A 22,863-nucleotide genomic window follows, 5' to 3' on the forward strand; every position below is an offset into this window, starting at 1 on the left:
TCCCAGTGTCAAAGAGTGAATCTCCCTCCACCCCGTCCCATCACACACTCCCAGGGTCAGACACAGAGTAAATCTCCCTCCACACCATCACATCACACAATCCCAGGGTCAGACACAGAGTGAATCTCCCTCCACACCATCCCATCACACACTCCCGGGGTCAGAAACAGAGTGAAGCTCCCTCAAACCCGTCCCATCACACAATCCCAGGGTCAGACACAGAGTGAATCTCCCTCCAGACTGTCGCATCACACACTCCCAGCGTCAGTCACAGAGTGAAGCTCCCTCCTTAGCGTTCCATCACACATTCCCAGGGTCAGACAGAGTGAATCTCCCTCCATACTGTCCCAACACAGACACCCAGTGAATCTCCATCCACACTGTCCCATCACACACTCCCAGGGTCAGACACAGAGTGAATCTCCCTCCACACTGTCCCATCACACACTCCCGGTGTCAAAGAGTGAATCTCCCTCCACACTGTCCCATCACATATTCCCTGTGTCAGACACAGAGTGAATCTCCCTCCACACCATCCCATCACACACTCCCAGGGTCAGACACAGAGTGAATCTCCCTCCACACCATCCCATCACACAATCCCAGCGTCAGTCACAGAGTGAAGCTCCCTCCTTAGCGTTCCATCACACACTCCCAGAGTCAGACACAGAGTGAAACTCCCTCCATCCCTCCATACTGTCACATCACACAATCCCAGGGTCAGACACAGAGTGAATCTCCCTCCATCCCGTCCCATCACACACTCCCGGTGTTAGACACAGAGTGAAGCTCCCTCCACACTGTCTCATCACACATTCCCGGGGTCAGACAATGAGTGAAGCTGACTCCACACTGTCCCATCACACACTCCCTGGGTCAGACACAGAGTGAAACTCCCTCCATCCCTCCATACTGTCCCATCACACAATCCCAGGGTCAGACACAGAGTGAATCTCCCTCCACCCCGTCCCATCACACACTCCCGTGATCAGACACAGAGTGAAGCTCCCTCTACCCTGTCCAATCACACACTCCCAGTGTCAAAGAGTGAATCTCCCTCCACACTGTCCCATCACACATTCCCTGTGTCAGACACAGAGTGAATCTCCCTCCACACTGTCCCAACACACACTCCTGGGGTCAGAAAGAGAGTGAAGCTCCCTCCACACTGTCCCATCACACACTCCCGGGGTCAGAAACAGAGTGAATCTCCCTCCACACTGTCCCATCACACAATCCCAGGGTCAGACACAGAGTGAATCTCCCTCCGCACTGTCACATCACACACTCCCAGCGTCAGTCACAGAGTGAAGCTCCCTCCTTAGCGTTCCATCACACATTCCCAGGGTCAGACAGAGTGAATCTCCCTCCATACTGTCCCAACACAGACACCCAGTGAATCTCCATCCACACTGTCCCATCACACACTCCCAGGGTCAGACACAGAGTGAATCTCCCTCCACACCGTCCCATCACACACTCCCAGAGTCAAACACAGAGTGAATCTCCCTCCACACTATCCCATCACACACTCCCGGGGTCAGAAACAGAGTGAAGCTCCCTCCACACTGTCCCATCAGACACTCCTGTGATCAGACCCAGAGTGAAGCTCCCTCTACCCCGTCCAATCACACACTCCCAGGGTCAGACACAGAGTGAATCTCCCTCCACATCATCCCATCACACACTCCCAGGGTCAGACACAGAGTGAATCTCCCTCCACATCATCCCATCACACACTCCCAGGGTCAGACACAGAGTGCATCTCCCTCCACACCGTCCCATCACTCACACCCGGGATCAGACACAGGGTGAACCTCCCTCCACACCGTCCCATCACACACTCCCGGGGTCAGACACAGAGTGAATCTCCCTCCACACCGTCCCATCACACACTACCAGGGTCAGACACAGAGTGAATCTCCCTCCACACTGTCCCATCCCACACTACCAGGGTCAGACACAGAGTGAATCTCCCTCTACACTGTCCCATCCCACACTACCAGGGACAGACACAGAGTGAGTCTCCCTCCACACTGTCCCATCCCACACTACCAGGGACAGACACAGAGTGAATCTCCCTCCACACTGTCCCATCCCACACTTCCAGTGTCAGACACAGAGTGAATCTCCCTCCACACTGTCCCATCCCACACTACCAGGGTCAGACACAGAGTGAATCTCCCTCCACACTGTTCCATCCCACACTACCAGGGTCAGACACAGAGTGAACCTCCCTCCACACTGTCCCATCACACACTCCCAGGGTCAGACACAGAGTGAATCTCCCTCCACACTGTCACATCCCACACTACCAGGGTCAGACACAGAGTGAATCTCTCTCCACACTGTCCCATCCCACACTCCCGGGGTCAGACACAGACTGAATCTCCCTCCACACTGTCCCATCACACACTCCCAGGGTCAGACACAGAGTGAATCTCCCTCCACACTGTCCCATCACACACTCCCAGGGTCAGACACAGAGTGAATCTCCCTCCACACTGTCCCATCACACACTCTCAGGGTCAGACACAGAGTGAATCTCCCTCCACACTGTCCCATCACACAATCCCAGGGTCAGACACAGAGTGAATCTCCCTCCGCACTGTCACATCACACACTCCCAGCGTCAGTCACAGAGTGAAGCTCCCTCCTTAGCGTTCCATCACACATTCCCAGGGTCAGACAGAGTGAATCTCCCTCCATACTGTCCCAACACAGACACCCAGTGAATCTCCATCCACACTGTCCCATCACACACTCCCAGGGTCAGACACAGAGTGAATCTCCCTCCACACTGTCCCATCACACAATCCCAGGGTCAGACACAGAGTGAATCTCCCTCCGCACTGTCACATCACACACTCCCAGCGTCAGTCACAGAGTGAAGCTCCCTCCTTAGAGTTCCATCACACATTCCCAGGGTCAGACAGAGTGAATCTCCCTCCATACTGTCCCAACACAGACACCCAGTGAATCTCCATCCACACTGTCCCATCACACACTCCCAGGGTCAGACACAGAGTGAATCTCCCTCCACACCGTCCCATCACACACTCCCAGAGTCAAACACAGAGTGAATCTCCCTCCACACTATCCCATCACACACTCCCGGGGTCAGAAACAGAGTGAAGCTCCCTCCACACTGTCCCATCAGACACTCCTGTGATCAGACCCAGAGTGAAGCTCCCTCTACCCCGTCCAATCACACACTCCCAGGGTCAGACACAGAGTGAATCTCCCTCCACATCATCCCATCACACACTCCCAGGGTCAGACACAGAGTGAATCTCCCTCCACATCATCCCATCACACACTCCCAGGGTCAGACACAGAGTGCATCTCCCTCCACACCGTCCCATCACTCACACCCGGGATCAGACACAGGGTGAACCTCCCTCCACACCGTCCCATCACACACTCCCGGGGTCAGACACAGAGTGAATCTCCCTCCACACTGTCCCATCACACACTACCAGGGTCAGACACAGAGTGAATCTCCCTCCACACTGTCCCATCCCACACTACCAGTGTCAGACACAGAGTGAATCTCCCTCTACACTGTCCCATCCCACACTACCAGGGACAGACACAGAGTGAGTCTCCCTCCACACTGTCCCATCCCACACTACCAGGGACAGACACAGAGTGAATCTCCCTCCACACTGTCCCATCACACACTTCCAGTGTCAGACACAGAGTGAATCTCCCTCCACACTGTCCCATCCCACACTACCAGGGTCAGACACAGAGTGAATCTCCCTCCACACTGTTCCATCCCACACTACCAGGGTCAGACACAGAGTGAACCTCCCTCCACACTGTCCCATCACACACTCCCAGGGTCAGACACAGAGTGAATCTCCCTCCACACTGTCCCATCACACACTCCCAGGGTCAGACACAGAGTGAATCTCCCTCCACACTGTCCCATCCCACACTACCAGGGTCAGACACAGAGTGAATCTCCCTCCACACTGTCACATCCCACACTACCAGGGTCAGACACAGAGTGAATCTCTCTCCACACTGTCCCATCCCACACTCCCGGGGTCAGACACAGACTGAATCTCCCTCCACACTGTCCCATCACACACTCCCAGGGTCAGACACAGAGTGAATCTCCCTCCACACTGTCCCATCACACACTCCCAGGGTCAGACACAGAGTGAATCTCCCTCCACACTGTCCCATCACACACTCTCAGGGTCAGAAAGAGAGTGAAGCTCCCTCGAACCCGTCCCATCACACAATCCCAGGGTCAGACACAGAGTGAATCTCCCTCCGCACTGTCGCATCACACATTCCCAGGGTCAGAAACAGAGTGAAGCTCCCTCCACACTGTCCCATCACACACTCCCAGGGTCAGACAATGAGTGAAGCTCCCTCCACACTGTCCCATCACACAATCCCAGGGTCAGACACAGAGTGAAGCTCCCTCCACCCCGTCCAATCACACACTCCCAGTGTCAAAGAGTGAATCTCCCTCCACACTGTCCCATCACACATTCCCTGTGTCAGACACAGAGTGAATCTCCCTCCATACTGTCCCAACACAGACACCCAGTGAATCTCCATTCACACTGTCCCATCACACACTCCCGGTGTCAGACACAGAGTGAATCTCCCTCCATACTGTCCCAACACAGACACCCAGTGAATCTCCATCCACACTGTCCCATCACACACTCCCGGGGTCAGACACAGAGTGAATCTCCCTCCACACTGTCCCATCACACACTCCCGTGATCAGACACAGAGTGAAGCTCCCTCTACCCCGTCCCATCACACACTCCCAGTGTCAAAGAGTGAATCTCCCTCCACCCCGTCCCATCACACACTCCCAGGGTCAGACACAGAGTAAATCTCCCTCCACACCATCACATCACACAATCCCAGGGTCAGACACAGAGTGAATCTCCCTCCACACCATCCCATCACACACTCCCGGGGTCAGAAACAGAGTGAAGCTCCCTCAAACCCGTCCCATCACACAATCCCAGGGTCAGACACAGAGTGAATCTCCCTCCAGACTGTCGCATCACACACTCCCAGCGTCAGTCACAGAGTGAAGCTCCCTCCTTAGCGTTCCATCACACATTCCCAGGGTCAGACAGAGTGAATCTCCCTCCATACTGTCCCAACACAGACACCCAGTGAATCTCCATCCACACTGTCCCATCACACACTCCCAGGGTCAGACACAGAGTGAATCTCCCTCCACACTGTCCCATCACACACTCCCGGTGTCAAAGAGTGAATCTCCCTCCACACTGTCCCATCACATATTCCCTGTGTCAGACACAGAGTGAATCTCCCTCCACACCATCCCATCACACACTCCCAGGGTCAGACACAGAGTGAATCTCCCTCCACACCATCCCATCACACAATCCCAGCGTCAGTCACAGAGTGAAGCTCCCTCCTTAGCGTTCCATCACACACTCCCAGAGTCAGACACAGAGTGAAACTCCCTCCATCCCTCCATACTGTCACATCACACAATCCCAGGGTCAGACACAGAGTGAATCTCCCTCCATCCCGTCCCATCACACACTCCCGGTGTTAGACACAGAGTGAAGCTCCCTCCACACTGTCTCATCACACATTCCCGGGGTCAGACAATGAGTGAAGCTGACTCCACACTGTCCCATCACACACTCCCTGGGTCAGACACAGAGTGAAACTCCCTCCATCCCTCCATACTGTCCCATCACACAATCCCAGGGTCAGACACAGAGTGAATCTCCCTCCACCCCGTCCCATCACACACTCCCGTGATCAGACACAGAGTGAAGCTCCCTCTACCCTGTCCAATCACACACTCCCAGTGTCAAAGAGTGAATCTCCCTCCACACTGTCCCATCACACATTCCCTGTGTCAGACACAGAGTGAATCTCCCTCCACACTGTCCCAACACACACTCCTGGGGTCAGAAAGAGAGTGAAGCTCCCTCCACACTGTCCCATCACACACTCCCGGGGTCAGAAACAGAGTGAATCTCCCTCCACACTGTCCCATCACACAATCCCAGGGTCAGACACAGAGTGAATCTCCCTCCGCACTGTCACATCACACACTCCCAGCGTCAGTCACAGAGTGAAGCTCCCTCCTTAGCGTTCCATCACACATTCCCAGGGTCAGACAGAGTGAATCTCCCTCCATACTGTCCCAACACAGACACCCAGTGAATCTCCATCCACACTGTCCCATCACACACTCCCAGGGTCAGACACAGAGTGAATCTCCCTCCACACCGTCCCATCACACACTCCCAGAGTCAAACACAGAGTGAATCTCCCTCCACACTATCCCATCACACACTCCCGGGGTCAGAAACAGAGTGAAGCTCCCTCCACACTGTCCCATCAGACACTCCTGTGATCAGACCCAGAGTGAAGCTCCCTCTACCCCGTCCAATCACACACTCCCAGGGTCAGACACAGAGTGAATCTCCCTCCACATCATCCCATCACACACTCCCAGGGTCAGACACAGAGTGAATCTCCCTCCACATCATCCCATCACACACTCCCAGGGTCAGACACAGAGTGCATCTCCCTCCACACCGTCCCATCACTCACACCCGGGATCAGACACAGGGTGAACCTCCCTCCACACCGTCCCATCACACACTCCCGGGGTCAGACACAGAGTGAATCTCCCTCCACACCGTCCCATCACACACTACCAGGGTCAGACACAGAGTGAATCTCCCTCCACACTGTCCCATCCCACACTACCAGGGTCAGACACAGAGTGAATCTCCCTCTACACTGTCCCATCCCACACTACCAGGGACAGACACAGAGTGAGTCTCCCTCCACACTGTCCCATCCCACACTACCAGGGACAGACACAGAGTGAATCTCCCTCCACACTGTCCCATCCCACACTTCCAGTGTCAGACACAGAGTGAATCTCCCTCCACACTGTCCCATCCCACACTACCAGGGTCAGACACAGAGTGAATCTCCCTCCACACTGTTCCATCCCACACTACCAGGGTCAGACACAGAGTGAACCTCCCTCCACACTGTCCCATCACACACTCCCAGGGTCAGACACAGAGTGAATCTCCCTCCACACTGTCCCATCACACACTCCCAGGGTCAGACACAGAGTGAATCTCCCTCCACACTGTCCCATCCCACACTACCAGGGTCAGACACAGAGTGAATCTCCCTCCACACTGTCACATCCCACACTACCAGGGTCAGACACAGAGTGAATCTCTCTCCACACTGTCCCATCCCACACTCCCGGGGTCAGACACAGACTGAATCTCCCTCCACACTGTCCCATCACACACTCCCAGGGTCAGACACAGAGTGAATCTCCCTCCACACTGTCCCATCACACACTCCCAGGGTCAGACACAGAGTGAATCTCCCTCCACACTGTCCCATCACACACTCTCAGGGTCAGACACAGAGTGAATCTCCCTCCACACTGTCCCATCACACAATCCCAGGGTCAGACACAGAGTGAATCTCCCTCCGCACTGTCACATCACACACTCCCAGCGTCAGTCACAGAGTGAAGCTCCCTCCTTAGCGTTCCATCACACATTCCCAGGGTCAGACAGAGTGAATCTCCCTCCATACTGTCCCAACACAGACACCCAGTGAATCTCCATCCACACTGTCCCATCACACACTCCCAGGGTCAGACACAGAGTGAATCTCCCTCCACACTGTCCCATCACACAATCCCAGGGTCAGACACAGAGTGAATCTCCCTCCGCACTGTCACATCACACACTCCCAGCGTCAGTCACAGAGTGAAGCTCCCTCCTTAGCGTTCCATCACACATTCCCAGGGTCAGACAGAGTGAATCTCCCTCCATACTGTCCCAACACAGACACCCAGTGAATCTCCATCCACACTGTCCCATCACACACTCCCAGGGTCAGACACAGAGTGAATCTCCCTCCACACCGTCCCATCACACACTCCCAGAGTCAAACACAGAGTGAATCTCCCTCCACACTATCCCATCACACACTCCCGGGGTCAGAAACAGAGTGAAGCTCCCTCCACACTGTCCCATCAGACACTCCTGTGATCAGACCCAGAGTGAAGCTCCCTCTACCCCGTCCAATCACACACTCCCAGGGTCAGACACAGAGTGAATCTCCCTCCACATCATCCCATCACACACTCCCAGGGTCAGACACAGAGTGAATCTCCCTCCACATCATCCCATCACACACTCCCAGGGTCAGACACAGAGTGCATCTCCCTCCACACCGTCCCATCACTCACACCCGGGATCAGACACAGGGTGAACCTCCCTCCACACCGTCCCATCACACACTCCCGGGGTCAGACACAGAGTGAATCTCCCTCCACACTGTCCCATCACACACTACCAGGGTCAGACACAGAGTGAATCTCCCTCCACACTGTCCCATCCCACACTACCAGTGTCAGACACAGAGTGAATCTCCCTCTACACTGTCCCATCCCACACTACCAGGGACAGACACAGAGTGAGTCTCCCTCCACACTGTCCCATCCCACACTACCAGGGACAGACACAGAGTGAATCTCCCTCCACACTGTCCCATCACACACTTCCAGTGTCAGACACAGAGTGAATCTCCCTCCACACTGTCCCATCCCACACTACCAGGGTCAGACACAGAGTGAATCTCCCTCCACACTGTTCCATCCCACACTACCAGGGTCAGACACAGAGTGAACCTCCCTCCACACTGTCCCATCACACACTCCCAGGGTCAGACACAGAGTGAATCTCCCTCCACACTGTCCCATCACACACTCCCAGGGTCAGACACAGAGTGAATCTCCCTCCACACTGTCCCATCCCACACTACCAGGGTCAGACACAGAGTGAATCTCCCTCCACACTGTCACATCCCACACTACCAGGGTCAGACACAGAGTGAATCTCTCTCCACACTGTCCCATCCCACACTCCCGGGGTCAGACACAGACTGAATCTCCCTCCACACTGTCCCATCACACACTCCCAGGGTCAGACACAGAGTGAATCTCCCTCCACACTGTCCCATCACACACTCCCAGGGTCAGACACAGAGTGAATCTCCCTCCACACTGTCCCATCACACACTCTCAGGGTCAGACACAGAGTGAATCTCCCTCCACACTGTCCCATCCCACACTACCAGGGACAGACACAGAGTGAATCTCCCTCCACACTGTCCCATCCCACACTACCAGGGTCAGACACAGAGTGAATCTCCCTCCACACTGTCCCATCCCACACTACCAGGGTCAGACACAGAGTGAATCTCCCTCCACACTGTCCCATCACACACTCCCGGGGTCAGACACAGAGTGAATCTCCCTCCACACTGTCCCATCCCACACTTCCAGGGTCAGACACAGAGTGAACCTCCCTCCACACTGTCCCATCACACACTCCCAGGGTCAGACACAGAGTGAATCTCCCTCCACACTGTCCCATCCCACACTCCCAGGGTCAGACACAGAGTGAATCTCCCTCCACACTGTCCCATCCCACACTACCAGGGTCAGACACAGAGTGAATCTCCCTCCACACTGTCCCATCACTCACTCCCAGGGTCAGACACAGACTGAATCTCCCTCCACACGGTCCCGTCACACACTCCCAGGGTCAGACACAGAGTGAATCTCCCTCCACACTGTCCCATCACTCACTCCCAGGGTCAGACACAGACTGAATCTCCCTCCACACCATCCCATCACACACTCCCAGGATCAGACACAGAGTGAATCTCCCTCCACACCGTCCCATCACACACTCCCAGGGTCAGACACAGAGTGAATCTCCCTCCACACCATCCCATCACACACTCCCGGGGTCAGACACAGAGTGAAACTCCCTCCATCCCTCCATACTGTCACATCACACAATCCCAGGGTCAGACACAGAGTGAATCTCCCTCCATCCCGTCCCATCACACACTCCCGGTGTTAGACACAGAGTGAAGCTCCCTCCACACTGTCTCATCACACATTCCCGGGGTCAGACAATGAGTGAAGCTGACTCCACACTGTCCCATCACACACTCCCTGGGTCAGACACAGAGTGAAACTCCCTCCATCCCTCCATACTGTCCCATCACACAATCCCAGGGTCAGACACAGAGTGAATCTCCCTCCACCCCGTCCCATCACACACTCCCGTGATCAGACACAGAGTGAAGCTCCCTCTACCCTGTCCAATCACACACTCCCAGTGTCAAAGAGTGAATCTCCCTCCACACTGTCCCATCACACATTCCCTGTGTCAGACACAGAGTGAATCTCCCTCCACACTGTCCCAACACACACTCCTGGGGTCAGAAAGAGAGTGAAGCTCCCTCCACACTGTCCCATCACACACTCCCGGGGTCAGAAACAGAGTGAATCTCCCTCCACACTGTCCCATCCCACACTACCAGGGACAGACACAGAGTGAGTCTCCCTCCACACTGTCCCATCCCACACTACCAGGGACAGACACAGAGTGAATCTCCCTCCACACTGTCCCATCCCACACTTCCAGTGTCAGACACAGAGTGAATCTCCCTCCACACTGTCCCATCCCACACTACCAGGGTCAGACACAGAGTGAATCTCCCTCCACACTGTTCCATCCCACACTACCAGGGTCAGACACAGAGTGAACCTCCCTCCACACTGTCCCATCACACACTCCCAGGGTCAGACACAGAGTGAATCTCCCTCCACACTGTCCCATCACACACTCCCAGGGTCAGACACAGAGTGAATCTCCCTCCACACTGTCCCATCCCACACTACCAGGGTCAGACACAGAGTGAATCTCCCTCCACACTGTCACATCCCACACTACCAGGGTCAGACACAGAGTGAATCTCTCTCCACACTGTCCCATCCCACACTCCCGGGGTCAGACACAGACTGAATCTCCCTCCACACTGTCCCATCACACACTCCCAGGGTCAGACACAGAGTGAATCTCCCTCCACACTGTCCCATCACACACTCCCAGGGTCAGACACAGAGTGAATCTCCCTCCACACTGTCCCATCACACACTCTCAGGGTCAGACACAGAGTGAATCTCCCTCCACACTGTCCCATCCCACACTACCAGGGTCAGACACAGAGTGAATCTCCCTCCACACTGTCCCATCACACACTCCCGGGGTCAGACACAGAGTGAATCTCCCTCCACACTGTCCCATCCCACACTTCCAGGGTCAGACACAGAGTGAACCTCCCTCCACACTGTCCCATCACACACTCCCAGGGTCAGACACAGAGTGAATCTCCCTCCACACTGTCCCATCCCACACTCCCAGGGTCAGACACAGAGTGAATCTCCCTCCACACTGTCCCATCCCACACTACCAGGGTCAGACACAGAGTGAATCTCCCTCCACACTGTCCCATCACTCACTCCCAGGGTCAGACACAGACTGAATCTCCCTCCACACGGTCCCGTCACACACTCCCAGGGTCAGACACAGAGTGAATCTCCCTCCACACTGTCCCATCACTCACTCCCAGGGTCAGACACAGACTGAATCTCCCTCCACACCATCCCATCACACACTTCCAGGATCAGACACAGAGTGAATCTCCCTCCACACCGTCCCATCACACACTCCCAGGGTCAGACACAGAGTGAATCTCCCTCCACACCATCCCATCACACACTCCCGGGGTCAGACACAGAGTGAAACTCCCTCCATCCCTCCATACTGTCACATCACACAATCCCAGGGTCAGACACAGAGTGAATCTCCCTCCATCCCGTCCCATCACACACTCCCGGTGTTAGACACAGAGTGAAGCTCCCTCCACACTGTCTCATCACACATTCCCGGGGTCAGACAATGAGTGAAGCTGACTCCACACTGTCCCATCACACACTCCCTGGGTCAGACACAGAGTGAAACTCCCTCCATCCCTCCACACTGTCCCATCACACACTCCCGGGGTCAGAAACAGAGTGAATCTCCCTCCACACTGTCCCATCACACAATCCCAGGGTCAGACACAGAGTGAATCTCCCTCCGCACTGTCACATCACACACTCCCAGCGTCAGTCACAGAGTGAAGCTCCCTCCTTAGCGTTCCATCACACATTCCCAGGGTCAGACAGAGTGAATCTCCCTCCATACTGTCCCAACACAGACACCCAGTGAATCTCCATCCACACTGTCCCATCACACACTCCCAGGGTCAGACACAGAGTGAATCTCCCTCCACACCGTCCCATCACACACTCCCAGAGTCAAACACAGAGTGAATCTCCCTCCACACTATCCCATCACACACTCCCGGGGTCAGAAACAGAGTGAAGCTCCCTCCACACTGTCCCATCAGACACTCCTGTGATCAGACCCAGAGTGAAGCTCCCTCTACCCCGTCCAATCACACACTCCCAGGGTCAGACACAGAGTGAATCTCCCTCCACATCATCCCATCACACACTCCCAGGGTCAGACACAGAGTGAATCTCCCTCCACATCATCCCATCACACACTCCCAGGGTCAGACACAGAGTGCATCTCCCTCCACACCGTCCCATCACTCACACCCGGGATCAGACACAGGGTGAACCTCCCTCCACACCGTCCCATCACACAATCCCGGGGTCAGACACAGAGTGAATCTCCCTCCACACTGTCCCATCACACACTACCAGGGTCAGACACAGAGTGAATCTCCCTCCACACTGTCCAATCCCACACTACCAGGGTCAGACACAGAGTGAATCTCCCTCTACACTGTCCCATCCCACACTACCAGGGACAGACACAGAGTGAGTCTCCCTCCACACTGTCCCATCCCACACTACCAGGGACAGACACAGAGTGAATCTCCCTCCACACTGTCCCATCCCACACTTCCAGTGTCAGACACAGAGTGAATCTCCCTCCACACTGTCCCATCCCACACTACCAGGGTCAGACACAGAGTGAATCTCCCTCCACACTGTTCCATCCCACACTACCAGGGTCAGACACAGAGTGAACCTCCCTCCACACTGTCCCATCACACACTCCCAGGGTCAGACACAGAGTGAATCTCCCTCCACACTGTCCCATCACACACTCCCAGGGTCAGACACAGAGTGAATCTCCCTCCACACTGTCCCATCCCACACTACCAGGGTCAGACACAGAGTGAATCTCCCTCCACACTGTCACATCCCACACTACCAGGGTCAGACACAGAGTGAATCTCTCTCCACACTGTCCCATCCCACACTCCCGGGGTCAGACACAGACTGAATCTCCCTCCACACTGTCCCATCACACACTCCCAGGGTCAGACACAGAGTGAATCTCCCTCCACACTGTCCCATCACACACTCCCAGGGTCAGACACAGAGTGAATCTCCCTCCACAGTGTCCCATCACACACTCTCAGGGTCAGACACAGAGTGAATCTCCCTCCACACTGTCCCATCCCACACTACCAGGGACAGACACAGAGTGAATCTCCCTCCACACTGTCCCATCCCACACTACCAGGGTCAGACACAGAGTGAATCTCCCTCCACACTGTCCCATCCCACACTACCAGGGTCAGACACAGAGTGAATCTCCCTCCACACTGTCCCATCACACACTCCCGGGGTCAGACACAGAGTGAATCTCCCTCCACACTGTCCCATCCCACACTTCCAGGGTCAGACACAGAGTGAACCTCCCTCCACACTGTCCCATCACACACTCCCAGGGTCAGACACAGAGTGAATCTCCCTCCACACTGTCCCATCCCACACTCCCAGGGTCAGACACAGAGTGAATCTCCCTCCACACTGTCCCATCCCACACTACCAGGGTCAGACACAGAGTGAATCTCCCTCCACACTGTCCCATCACTCACTCCCAGGGTCAGACACAGACTGAATCTCCCTCCACACGGTCCCGTCACACACTCCCAGGGTCAGACACAGAGTGAATCTCCCTCCACACTGTCCCATCACTCACTCCCAGGGTCAGACACAGACTGAATCTCCCTCCACACCATCCCATCACACACTCCCAGGATCAGACACAGAGTGAATCTCCCTCCACACCGTCCCATCACACACTCCCAGGGTCAGACACAGAGTGAATCTCCCTCCACACCATCCCATCAGACACTCCCGGGGTCAGACACAGAGTGAAACTCCCTCCATCCCTCCATACTGTCACATCACACAATCCCAGGGTCAGACACAGAGTGAATCTCCCTCCATCCCGTCCCATCACACACTCCCGGTGTTAGACACAGAGTGAAGCTCCCTCCACACTGTCTCATCACACATTCCCGGGGTCAGACAATGAGTGAAGCTGACTCCACACTGTCCCATCACACACTCCCTGGGTCAGACACAGAGTGAAACTCCCTCCATCCCTCCATACTGTCCCATCACACAATCCCAGGGTCAGACACAGAGTGAATCTCCCTCCACCCCGTCCCATCACACACTCCCGTGATCAGACACAGAGTGAAGCTCCCTCTACCCTGTCCAATCACACACTCCCAGTGTCAAAGAGTGAATCTCCCTCCACACTGTCCCATCACACATTCCCTGTGTCAGACACAGAGTGAATCTCCCTCCACACTGTCCCAACACACACTCCTGGGGTCAGAAAGAGAGTGAAGCTCCCTCCACACTGTCCCATCACACACTCCCGGGGTCAGAAACAGAGTGAATCTCCCTCCACACTGTCCCATCACACAATCCCAGGGTCAGACACAGAGTGAATCTCCCTCCGCACTGTCGCATCACACACTCCCAGCGTCAGTCACAGAGTGAAGCTCCCTCCTTAGCGTTCCATCACACATTCCCAGGGTCAGACAGAGTGAATCTCCCTCCATACTGTCCCAACACAGACACCCAGTGAATCTCCATCCACACTGTCCCATCACACACTCCCAGGGTCAGACACAGAGTGAATCTCCCTCCACACCGTCCCATCACACACTCCCAGAGTCAAACACAGAGTGAATCTCCCTCCACACTATCCCATCACACACTCCCGGGGTCAGAAACAGAGTGAAGCTCCCTCCACACTGTCCCATCAGACACTCCTGTGATCAGACCCAGAGTGAAGCTCCCTCTACCCCGTCCAATCACACACTCCCAGGGTCAGACACAGAGTGAATCTCCCTCCACATCATCCCATCACACACTCCCAGGGTCAGACACAGAGTGAATCTCCCTCCACATCATCCCATCACACACTCCCAGGGTCAGACACAGAGTGCATCTCCCTCCACACCGTCCCATCACTCACACCCGGGATCAGACACAGGGTGAACCTCCCTCCACACCGTCCCATCACACACTCCCGGGGTCAGACACAGAGTGAATCTCCCTCCACACTGTCCCATCACACACTACCAGGGTCAGACACAGAGTGAATCTCCCTCCACACTGTCCCATCCCACACTTCCAGTGTCAGACACAGAGTGAATCTCCCTCCACACTGTCCCATCCCACACTACCAGGGACAGACACAGAGTGAATCTCCCTCTACACTGTCCCATCCCACACTACCAGGGACAGACACAGAGTGAGTCTCCCTCCACACTGTCCCATCACACACTCCCAGGGTCAGACACAGGGTGAATCTCCCTCTACACTGTCCCATCCCACACTACCAGGGACAGACACAGAGTGAATCTCCCTCCACACTGTCCCATCCCACACTACCAGGGTCAGACACAGAGTGAACCTCCCTCCACACTGTCCCATCACACACTCCCAGGGTCAGACACAGAGTGAATCTCCCTCCACACTGTCCCATCACACACTCCCAGGGTCAGACACAGAGTGAATCTCCCTCCACACTGTCCCATCCCACACTACCAGAGTCAGACACAGAGTGAATCTCCCTCCACACTGTCACATCCCACACTACCAGGGTCAGACACAGAGTGAATCTCTCTCCACACTGTCCCATCCCACACTCCCGGGGTCAGACACAGACTGAATCTCCCTCCACACTGTCCCATCACACACTCCCAGGGTCAGACACAGAGTGAATCTCCCTCCACACTGTCCCATCACACACTCCCAGGGTCAGACACAGAGTGAATCTCCCTCCACACTGTCCCATCACACACTCTCAGGGTCAGACACAGAGTGAATCTCCCTCCACACTGTCCCATCCCACACTACCAGGGACAGACACAGAGTGAATCTCCCTCCACACTGTCCCATCCCACACTACCAGGGTCAGACACAGAGTGAATCTCCCTCCACACTGTCCCATCCCACACTACCAGGGTCAGACACAGAGTGAATCTCCCTCCACACTGTCCCATCACACACTCCCGGGGTCAGACACAGAGTGAATCTCCCTCCACACTGTCCCATCCCACACTACCAGGGTCAGACACAGAGTGAATCTCCCTCCACACTGTCCCATCCCACACTTCCAGGGTCAGACACAGAGTGAACCTCCCTCCACACTGTCCCATCACACACTCCCAGGGTCAGACACAGAGTGAATCTCCCTCCACACTGTCCCATCCCACACTCCCAGGGTCAGACACAGAGTGAATCTCCCTCCACACTGTCCCATCCCACACTACCAGGGTCAGACACAGAGTGAATCTCCCTCCACACTGTCCCATCACTCACTCCCAGGGTCAGACACAGACTGAATCTCCCTCCACACGGTCCCGTCACACACTCCCAGGGTCAGACACAGAGTGAATCTCCCTCCACACTGTCCCATCACTCACTCCCAGGGTCAGACACAGACTGAATCTCCCTCCACACCATCCCATCACACACTCCCAGGATCAGACACAGAGTGAATCTCCCTCCACACCGTCCCATCACACACTCCCAGGGTCAGACACAGAGTGAATCTCCCTCCACACCATCCCATCACACACTCCCGGGGTCAGACACAGAGTGAATCTCCCTCCTCACTGTCCCATCACACAATCCCAGGGTCAGACACAGAGTGAATCTACCTCCACCCTGTCCCATCACACACTCCCAGTGTCAGACACAGAGTGAATCTCCCTCCACACTGTCCCATCACACACTCCCAGGGTCAGACACAGAGTGAATCTCCCTCCACACTGTCCCATCACACACTCCCAGGGTCAGACACAGAGTGAATCTCCCTCCACACTGTCCCATCACACACTCCCGGGGTCAGACACAGAGACAATATCCCTCCACACCATCCCATTACACACTCACGGTGTCAGACACAGAGTGAATCTCCCTCCACATGTTTGTATCACATTTGACCACAGTGAAATTAGAACAGCCTGCTGGCAGTGGATCCAAGTTTCCAGAAAAGTATGAGTACTCACTGGGGAGGTAGGTGGGGAGCCGTTGTCTCTGTTGAAGTCGTCCTTTGAGTTAGTCCTCTGGTACATAGCCTTAACACAGAACATTTAAGATAATAACATGGAGCATCGAACCGTACAGCGTGGGAACAGGCTCTTTGGCACCTAGCACTGTCTGGGTAAAAGCACATCTCCTTTGAGCTTACCACCTCTCACCTAAACTCTGTTCAACCCTTGGAAAATGATATCATCTGCCTACTATCTGTGCCTCTCGTAACCTTTCAGCCTCCGCCACTCTGGAGAAAACAACCGAAGTTTGTCCAGCCTCTCCTTATGGCTTGTGCCCTCTCATCCTGGTGAACCTCTTGCTGTAGCCCCCACACCTTTGCGGTAATGGATAGACGAGAACTGTAATCATTAGTTCAAACGTTGCCTCACTGAAGGTTGATCATTTCCATTGAGTTATTTGCTGGTGAATAGGAGAATGAGGGGAGATCTTATAGAGGTATAGAAAACTATGAGGGATATCGATGGGGTAAATGCATGTAGACTTTTTCCCCTCAGATTGCGTGAGGCTAGAACTAGGTTTAGGGTAAAGAGTGAAATATTTAAGAAGAACCAGGAGGGAGAATTTCTTCACTCAGAGGGCGGTGAAGAACGTGGAACAAGCTGCCAATGGAAGTCGTAGATGCGGGTTCAATTGTAACGTTTACGAGAAGTTTGGATCGGTACACAGATGGGGGAGATTTGGAGGGATATGGTCTGGGCGCAGTCAGGTGGGACTAGGCAGAAAATCAGATTAGCATAGGCTGAATGGGCCGAAGGGCCTGGTTCTGTGCTGTAGTACCCCTGACTTAGAACATAGAATGGTACAGCACAGTATGGGCCCTTTGGCCCACAATGTTGCACTGATCTATATAAACCTACTCCACCATCAATATAATCCTTCCTTCCTACACAGCCCATAGCTCTCCAGTTTACATCCATGTACCTATCTAAGAGTCTCTTAAATGTCCCTCATGTATCAGCCTCCACCACCACCCCTGGCAGCACAATCCATGATTCTGTTGATGTACCACACGATGTGTCCCGTCTGGATGCTTCACAGCTTGTTATGGCAACTGCTCTGCCCGTGACCGGTAGAAACTGCGGAGAGTTGTGGACGCGGCTCAGCACATTACAGAAACCAGCCTCCCCTCCATGGACTCTGTCTACACTTCTCACTGTCTCAGTGAAGCAGCCAGAATAATCAAAGACCCCTCCCACCCCAGACATTCTCTCTTCTCCCCTCTCACATCGGGCAGAAGATACAAAAGCCTGAAATCATGTTTCACCAGGCTCAAGGACAACTTCTACCCCACTGTGATCAGACTATTGAACAGTGTCCTATTATAAGATGGACTCTTAGCCTCATAATCTACCTCGTTAGCGCACTGCACTTTCTCTGTAACTCTTTATTCTGCATTCTGTTACTGTTTTACCCTGTTCTACCTCGATACACTGTGTAATGATCTGATCTGTATGAACAGTGTGTGAAACAGGTTTCTCACTTTATCTCAGTACAGGAAACTAAAATAAACCAACTTTAATTCCAATCCCATAGCATTCCTGGGAAAAGGGATTCCTCATTCCCAAATGGCTAAGGTGGTGTTCCCCTTGTTTCAGACTCAGCAGCCTGACACTTACCACTCCAGTCACCCTTCCCTGTGGCATCACGCCACCCCCCCCTTCCTATTGTGGGTACTGAATGGAACAGGAGCAAGGGAGAAGGCATGTGGCCCCTCTCATTCCTGCTCTCCCATTTCATCAGATCACAACTGACCACTATTCCCTCCTTTTTGAAATTTCCCTCAGTCTCTGACCCTCCTAGGAAGAGTTCCAATGGTTTGACCGCGACTTCTCTGGGTGAAGGAATCTCTCCAGCTCTGTCTCCTCAATCTGAAACTGGGACCCCAGTTGTAGACTTGTCAGCCCAAGGGAAACATCCTCTCCCTTCCTCCTCCCCTGTCCAGACCCCCATACCTTCTAATGAGATCTCCCAAACCCCAGAGAGTTCAGGACTCAGCTGCCCGATCTCTCCTCACAGGACAGCCCCTCCATGTCAGGGATGGGTCTGGTGGGACCTCGCATTTCCATCCCTCCTCGGGGAGGAAGGGTGGTCTCACCAGGGTCTGGGGTCGAGACCTCACCCTACCTGCACCTCTCACAATGAAGAGATTTACAAGGATGTGAGTTTGAGCAGGTTGGAATCTTATTCCTTCGAGTGTAGCAGGTTGAGGGGTGAGCTTATAAAATCATGAGGGGTATAGATAGGGGGAATGTGCACAGTCTTTTACCCCAGGGAAAGGAAGTCAAAAGCTAGAGGGCACAGGATTAAGGTGAGGGGGAGAAATTTAAAGTGGACCTGAGGGGCAACTGCTTCACCCAGTGGGTGACCTGTATATGGAACAAGCTGCCAGAGGAAGTGGGACATTAACAATATTTAAAAGACATTTGGACAGGTACATCGATAGGGAAGGTTTGGAGGGATGTGGGTCAAAGGTAGGCAAGTAGTGATGAAGTGATCTGTATGGACAGTATGCTCCAGACTTGTAGATAAAATGCTCCATCCAGGCCAAGGTTCTGGTGAACCTCCTCTGCCCCATCACCTCCTCCCTGCCGTGTGGTGACCAGAACTGCACACTGACCCAGGGTCTGTAAAGTTGCAGCACAACCTCCCCTGCGGAGGGGGGAGAGGATAGGATGAGGGAGAAATGGAGAAAGGGAAAAAGAGAAGTGGTGGAAAGAGGAGGGAGGAGAAATAAAGAAAGAGGGAGGGGAGAGAGACAAAGGGGGGAGGGGGAGAAAGACACGCTGAGAGGGAAAGAGACAAAGGGACAGAGAGAGAGTGGTAGCAGAGGAGTGAGAGTGAAAGATTGAGATACACACACACAACGATTGAGGCATATAATGAATGTGTGTGTGTGTGTGTGGGGGCAGACAGGAGAGGAAGAGATGAGGGATAGAAACGGACAGAGAGAGGGAGGAGCAGAGGAAGATGAGTACAAAGGGAGAGGGGGAGGGGGTAACTCACATTTGTATTCCAGTGTGAGACTTTATTCTGTGCAGCTGGGGGGTGGTAGGCTGGTAGTCTGCCTGAATTGCTCTAATGGGGAGGAATCACAAACTCAAACACAGAGACACACATCTCAAAGCTTCATAAACACACCCATCACCACTTTGACACCTCTCACAAACACACACTCATTATCCCACACAGACACACACAGTCACCATCTCTGATGTACAGAGAGAGAGGAGGATAAGGCTCTGGTGGGTTTAAAGACACCACGTTCCGTTTGGCCTCGTTTCCCACTCCCTTTAAACCCACTTGGACCCCATTTTCTGCTCCCTTTAAATCCAGTGGGGTCCTGCAAACTTCTCTGTGAAGACTTGCCTTTCACTGAGTCAAACAATTACATAGCACAGAAACAGCCCTTTGGCCCAACTTGACAATGATGACCAATGCCTACCTGATCTAGTCCCGATTGTCTGTGTTTCACCCACATCCCTCTAAACCTTTCCCATCTAAATGTCTTTTAAGCATTATAATTGTATCCCCTTTACCACTTCCTCCAGCTGAATCAGAATCAAAATCCACTTTAAATCTTAACCCTATCCCCTCTATTTTAAACTACCCGACACTGGGGAAAAGTCTGTGATCAATCAAGTCATCCTCGGCCTCCTTCGCTCCATTATTGAAATAGCTTACTCTAGAGGGCGTGAATTTAAGTTCAAAGGAGATGTGTGTGGCAAGTTTTCTCACATGCACAGAGTGGTGGCTGTCTCTAATGCACTGCTGGGGTGGTGACAGAGGCAGATATGATAGAGTAGACATGCAGTGCCTTTTCCCCCAGGGTGGGAGATGTCCAATACCAAAGCTTAATGGTGTTTAAAGGTCAGGTTTCCTTTTACACATTGAATGGCGGTGGTGGAGGCAGATAAGATTACAGAGTATGGAGAGAACCAAATGGAATTGATGGTGTCATACAACTCCGTGACCTCTCCCACCACCCAAGGCCGCTGAGCCAGGAATCTCCTACCTTGGGGACCGGGAAATCCGGGATGATCATGGATTTGGTCAGCCGGTTGACACGCTCCAGTTTGTCCGTGGCCTGGGCCACATGGAGGGGACGAGGTAGAGTCAACTGCAGGGACTCGGTAGACGAAGGTCTCTGGATGTTGGTGACCTGGGTGAGGGTGAGGGAGAGGGGAGGAGGGAGCAGAGTGGGTGAGCGGAAGTGGGGTCAGAGAGAGGGGAATAGAAAGAAGAAAAAGGAGAGTGGAGCAGGAAGGAGGGAGGGGAGTGAGATCAGTGAGGGAGGGGTGAAAACTCAGAGGGAAGGGGGTGATTAGAAGTGCCAGGGAGAGTGGGTGTAGGAGAAAGTAAGAGAAGGTAGGGAGGGGAATGGGGTTAGAGGGAAGGGTAGACGATGGAAGGAAGAGAGTCAGAGAAGGAGGGAAAGGGGTGGGGGTAAGATGGAGGAGGGATTTGGGTCAGAAGGATGAGTGAAGGGAGAAGGGAGGGGAGTAGGGTCATAGGGAGCGGAGAGAGAGGACGAGGAATGGGGGGGAGGGAGAAAGGAGCAGGAAGAGGAAGACAAAGACATTAACTCCAGACCAGATTACTCCAGAAATTCCCCACCTTCATCTCCGCCAATTCCTCTGCCCCCTCCAGCAACAATAACCCTCACTAACTCTGCAACACTAAGTCTATCAACAATTGGATCACTGAGAACTCCCCCTGCTGCACATTCCCACCTCTCTGCATCTTTTTAACTTCAGAAACATACCAGTCTGACCAGAAGTTCAATAAACTTCTCAATTTCCAGTAAGTTCCATCAAAGCTTTTGAGTTCCTCCTTCTCACTTCTGCTCGATAATCACGATTTGTTTTTCTCTGTGCACACTGCTCCCGGTGTGGGTCTGACCCAGGGATAGGGAGACGGGAACTGTGCACGGTGCTCCCGGTGTGGGTCTGACCCAGGGATAGGGAGATGGGAACTCTGCACGGTGCTCCTGTTGTGGGTCTGACCCAGGGATAGGGAGATGGGAACTGTGCACGGTGCTCCCGGTTTGGGTCTGACCCAGGGATAGGGAGATGGGAACTATGTACGGTGCTCCCGGTGTGGGTCTGACCCAGGGATATGGAGATGGGAACTGTGCACGGTGCTCCCGGTGTGGGTCTGACCCAGGGAGAGGGAGATGGGAACTGTGCACGGTGCTCCCCATGTGGGTCTGACCCAGGGATAGGGAGATGGGAACTGTGCATGGTGCTCCCGGTTTGGGTCTGACCCAGGGATAGGGAGATGGGAACTGTGCATGGTGCTCCCGGTTTGGGTCTGACCCAGGGATAGGGAGATGGGAACTGTGCATGGTGCTCCCGGTGTGGGTCTGACCCGGGGATAGGGAGACGGGAACTGTGCACGGTGCTCCCGGTGTGGGTCTGACCCAGGGATAAGGAGATGGGAATTGTGTACGGTGATCCCGGTGTGGGTCTGACCCAAGGATAGGGAGATGGGAACTGTGCACGGTGCTCCCGGTGTGGGTCTGACCC

The 22,863-nt window shown here is 54.1% G+C and overlaps 1 protein-coding gene across 2 annotated transcripts in view; it reads right to left on the reverse strand.

Annotated features, from left to right (window-relative positions):
* Positions 1 to 22,863, reverse strand: part of arhgap9 (Rho GTPase activating protein 9) — a 174,169-nt gene that overhangs the window by 120,470 nt on the left and 30,836 nt on the right. For both annotated transcript variants that reach the window (XM_073071236.1, XM_073071237.1), the window contains 2 exons: positions 21,351 to 21,497; positions 17,293 to 17,361 (listed from right to left, as the gene is read on the reverse strand). In XM_073071236.1, the coding sequence (XP_072927337.1) occupies positions 17,293 to 17,361; positions 21,351 to 21,497 (216 nt within the window). The remainder of the gene's footprint in view (positions 1 to 17,292; positions 17,362 to 21,350; positions 21,498 to 22,863) is intronic.

The sequence above is a fragment of the Hemitrygon akajei genome, chromosome 18 (assembly GCF_048418815.1).
Source record: "Hemitrygon akajei chromosome 18, sHemAka1.3, whole genome shotgun sequence".
Classification (NCBI taxonomy): domain Eukaryota; kingdom Metazoa; phylum Chordata; class Chondrichthyes; order Myliobatiformes; family Dasyatidae; genus Hemitrygon; species Hemitrygon akajei.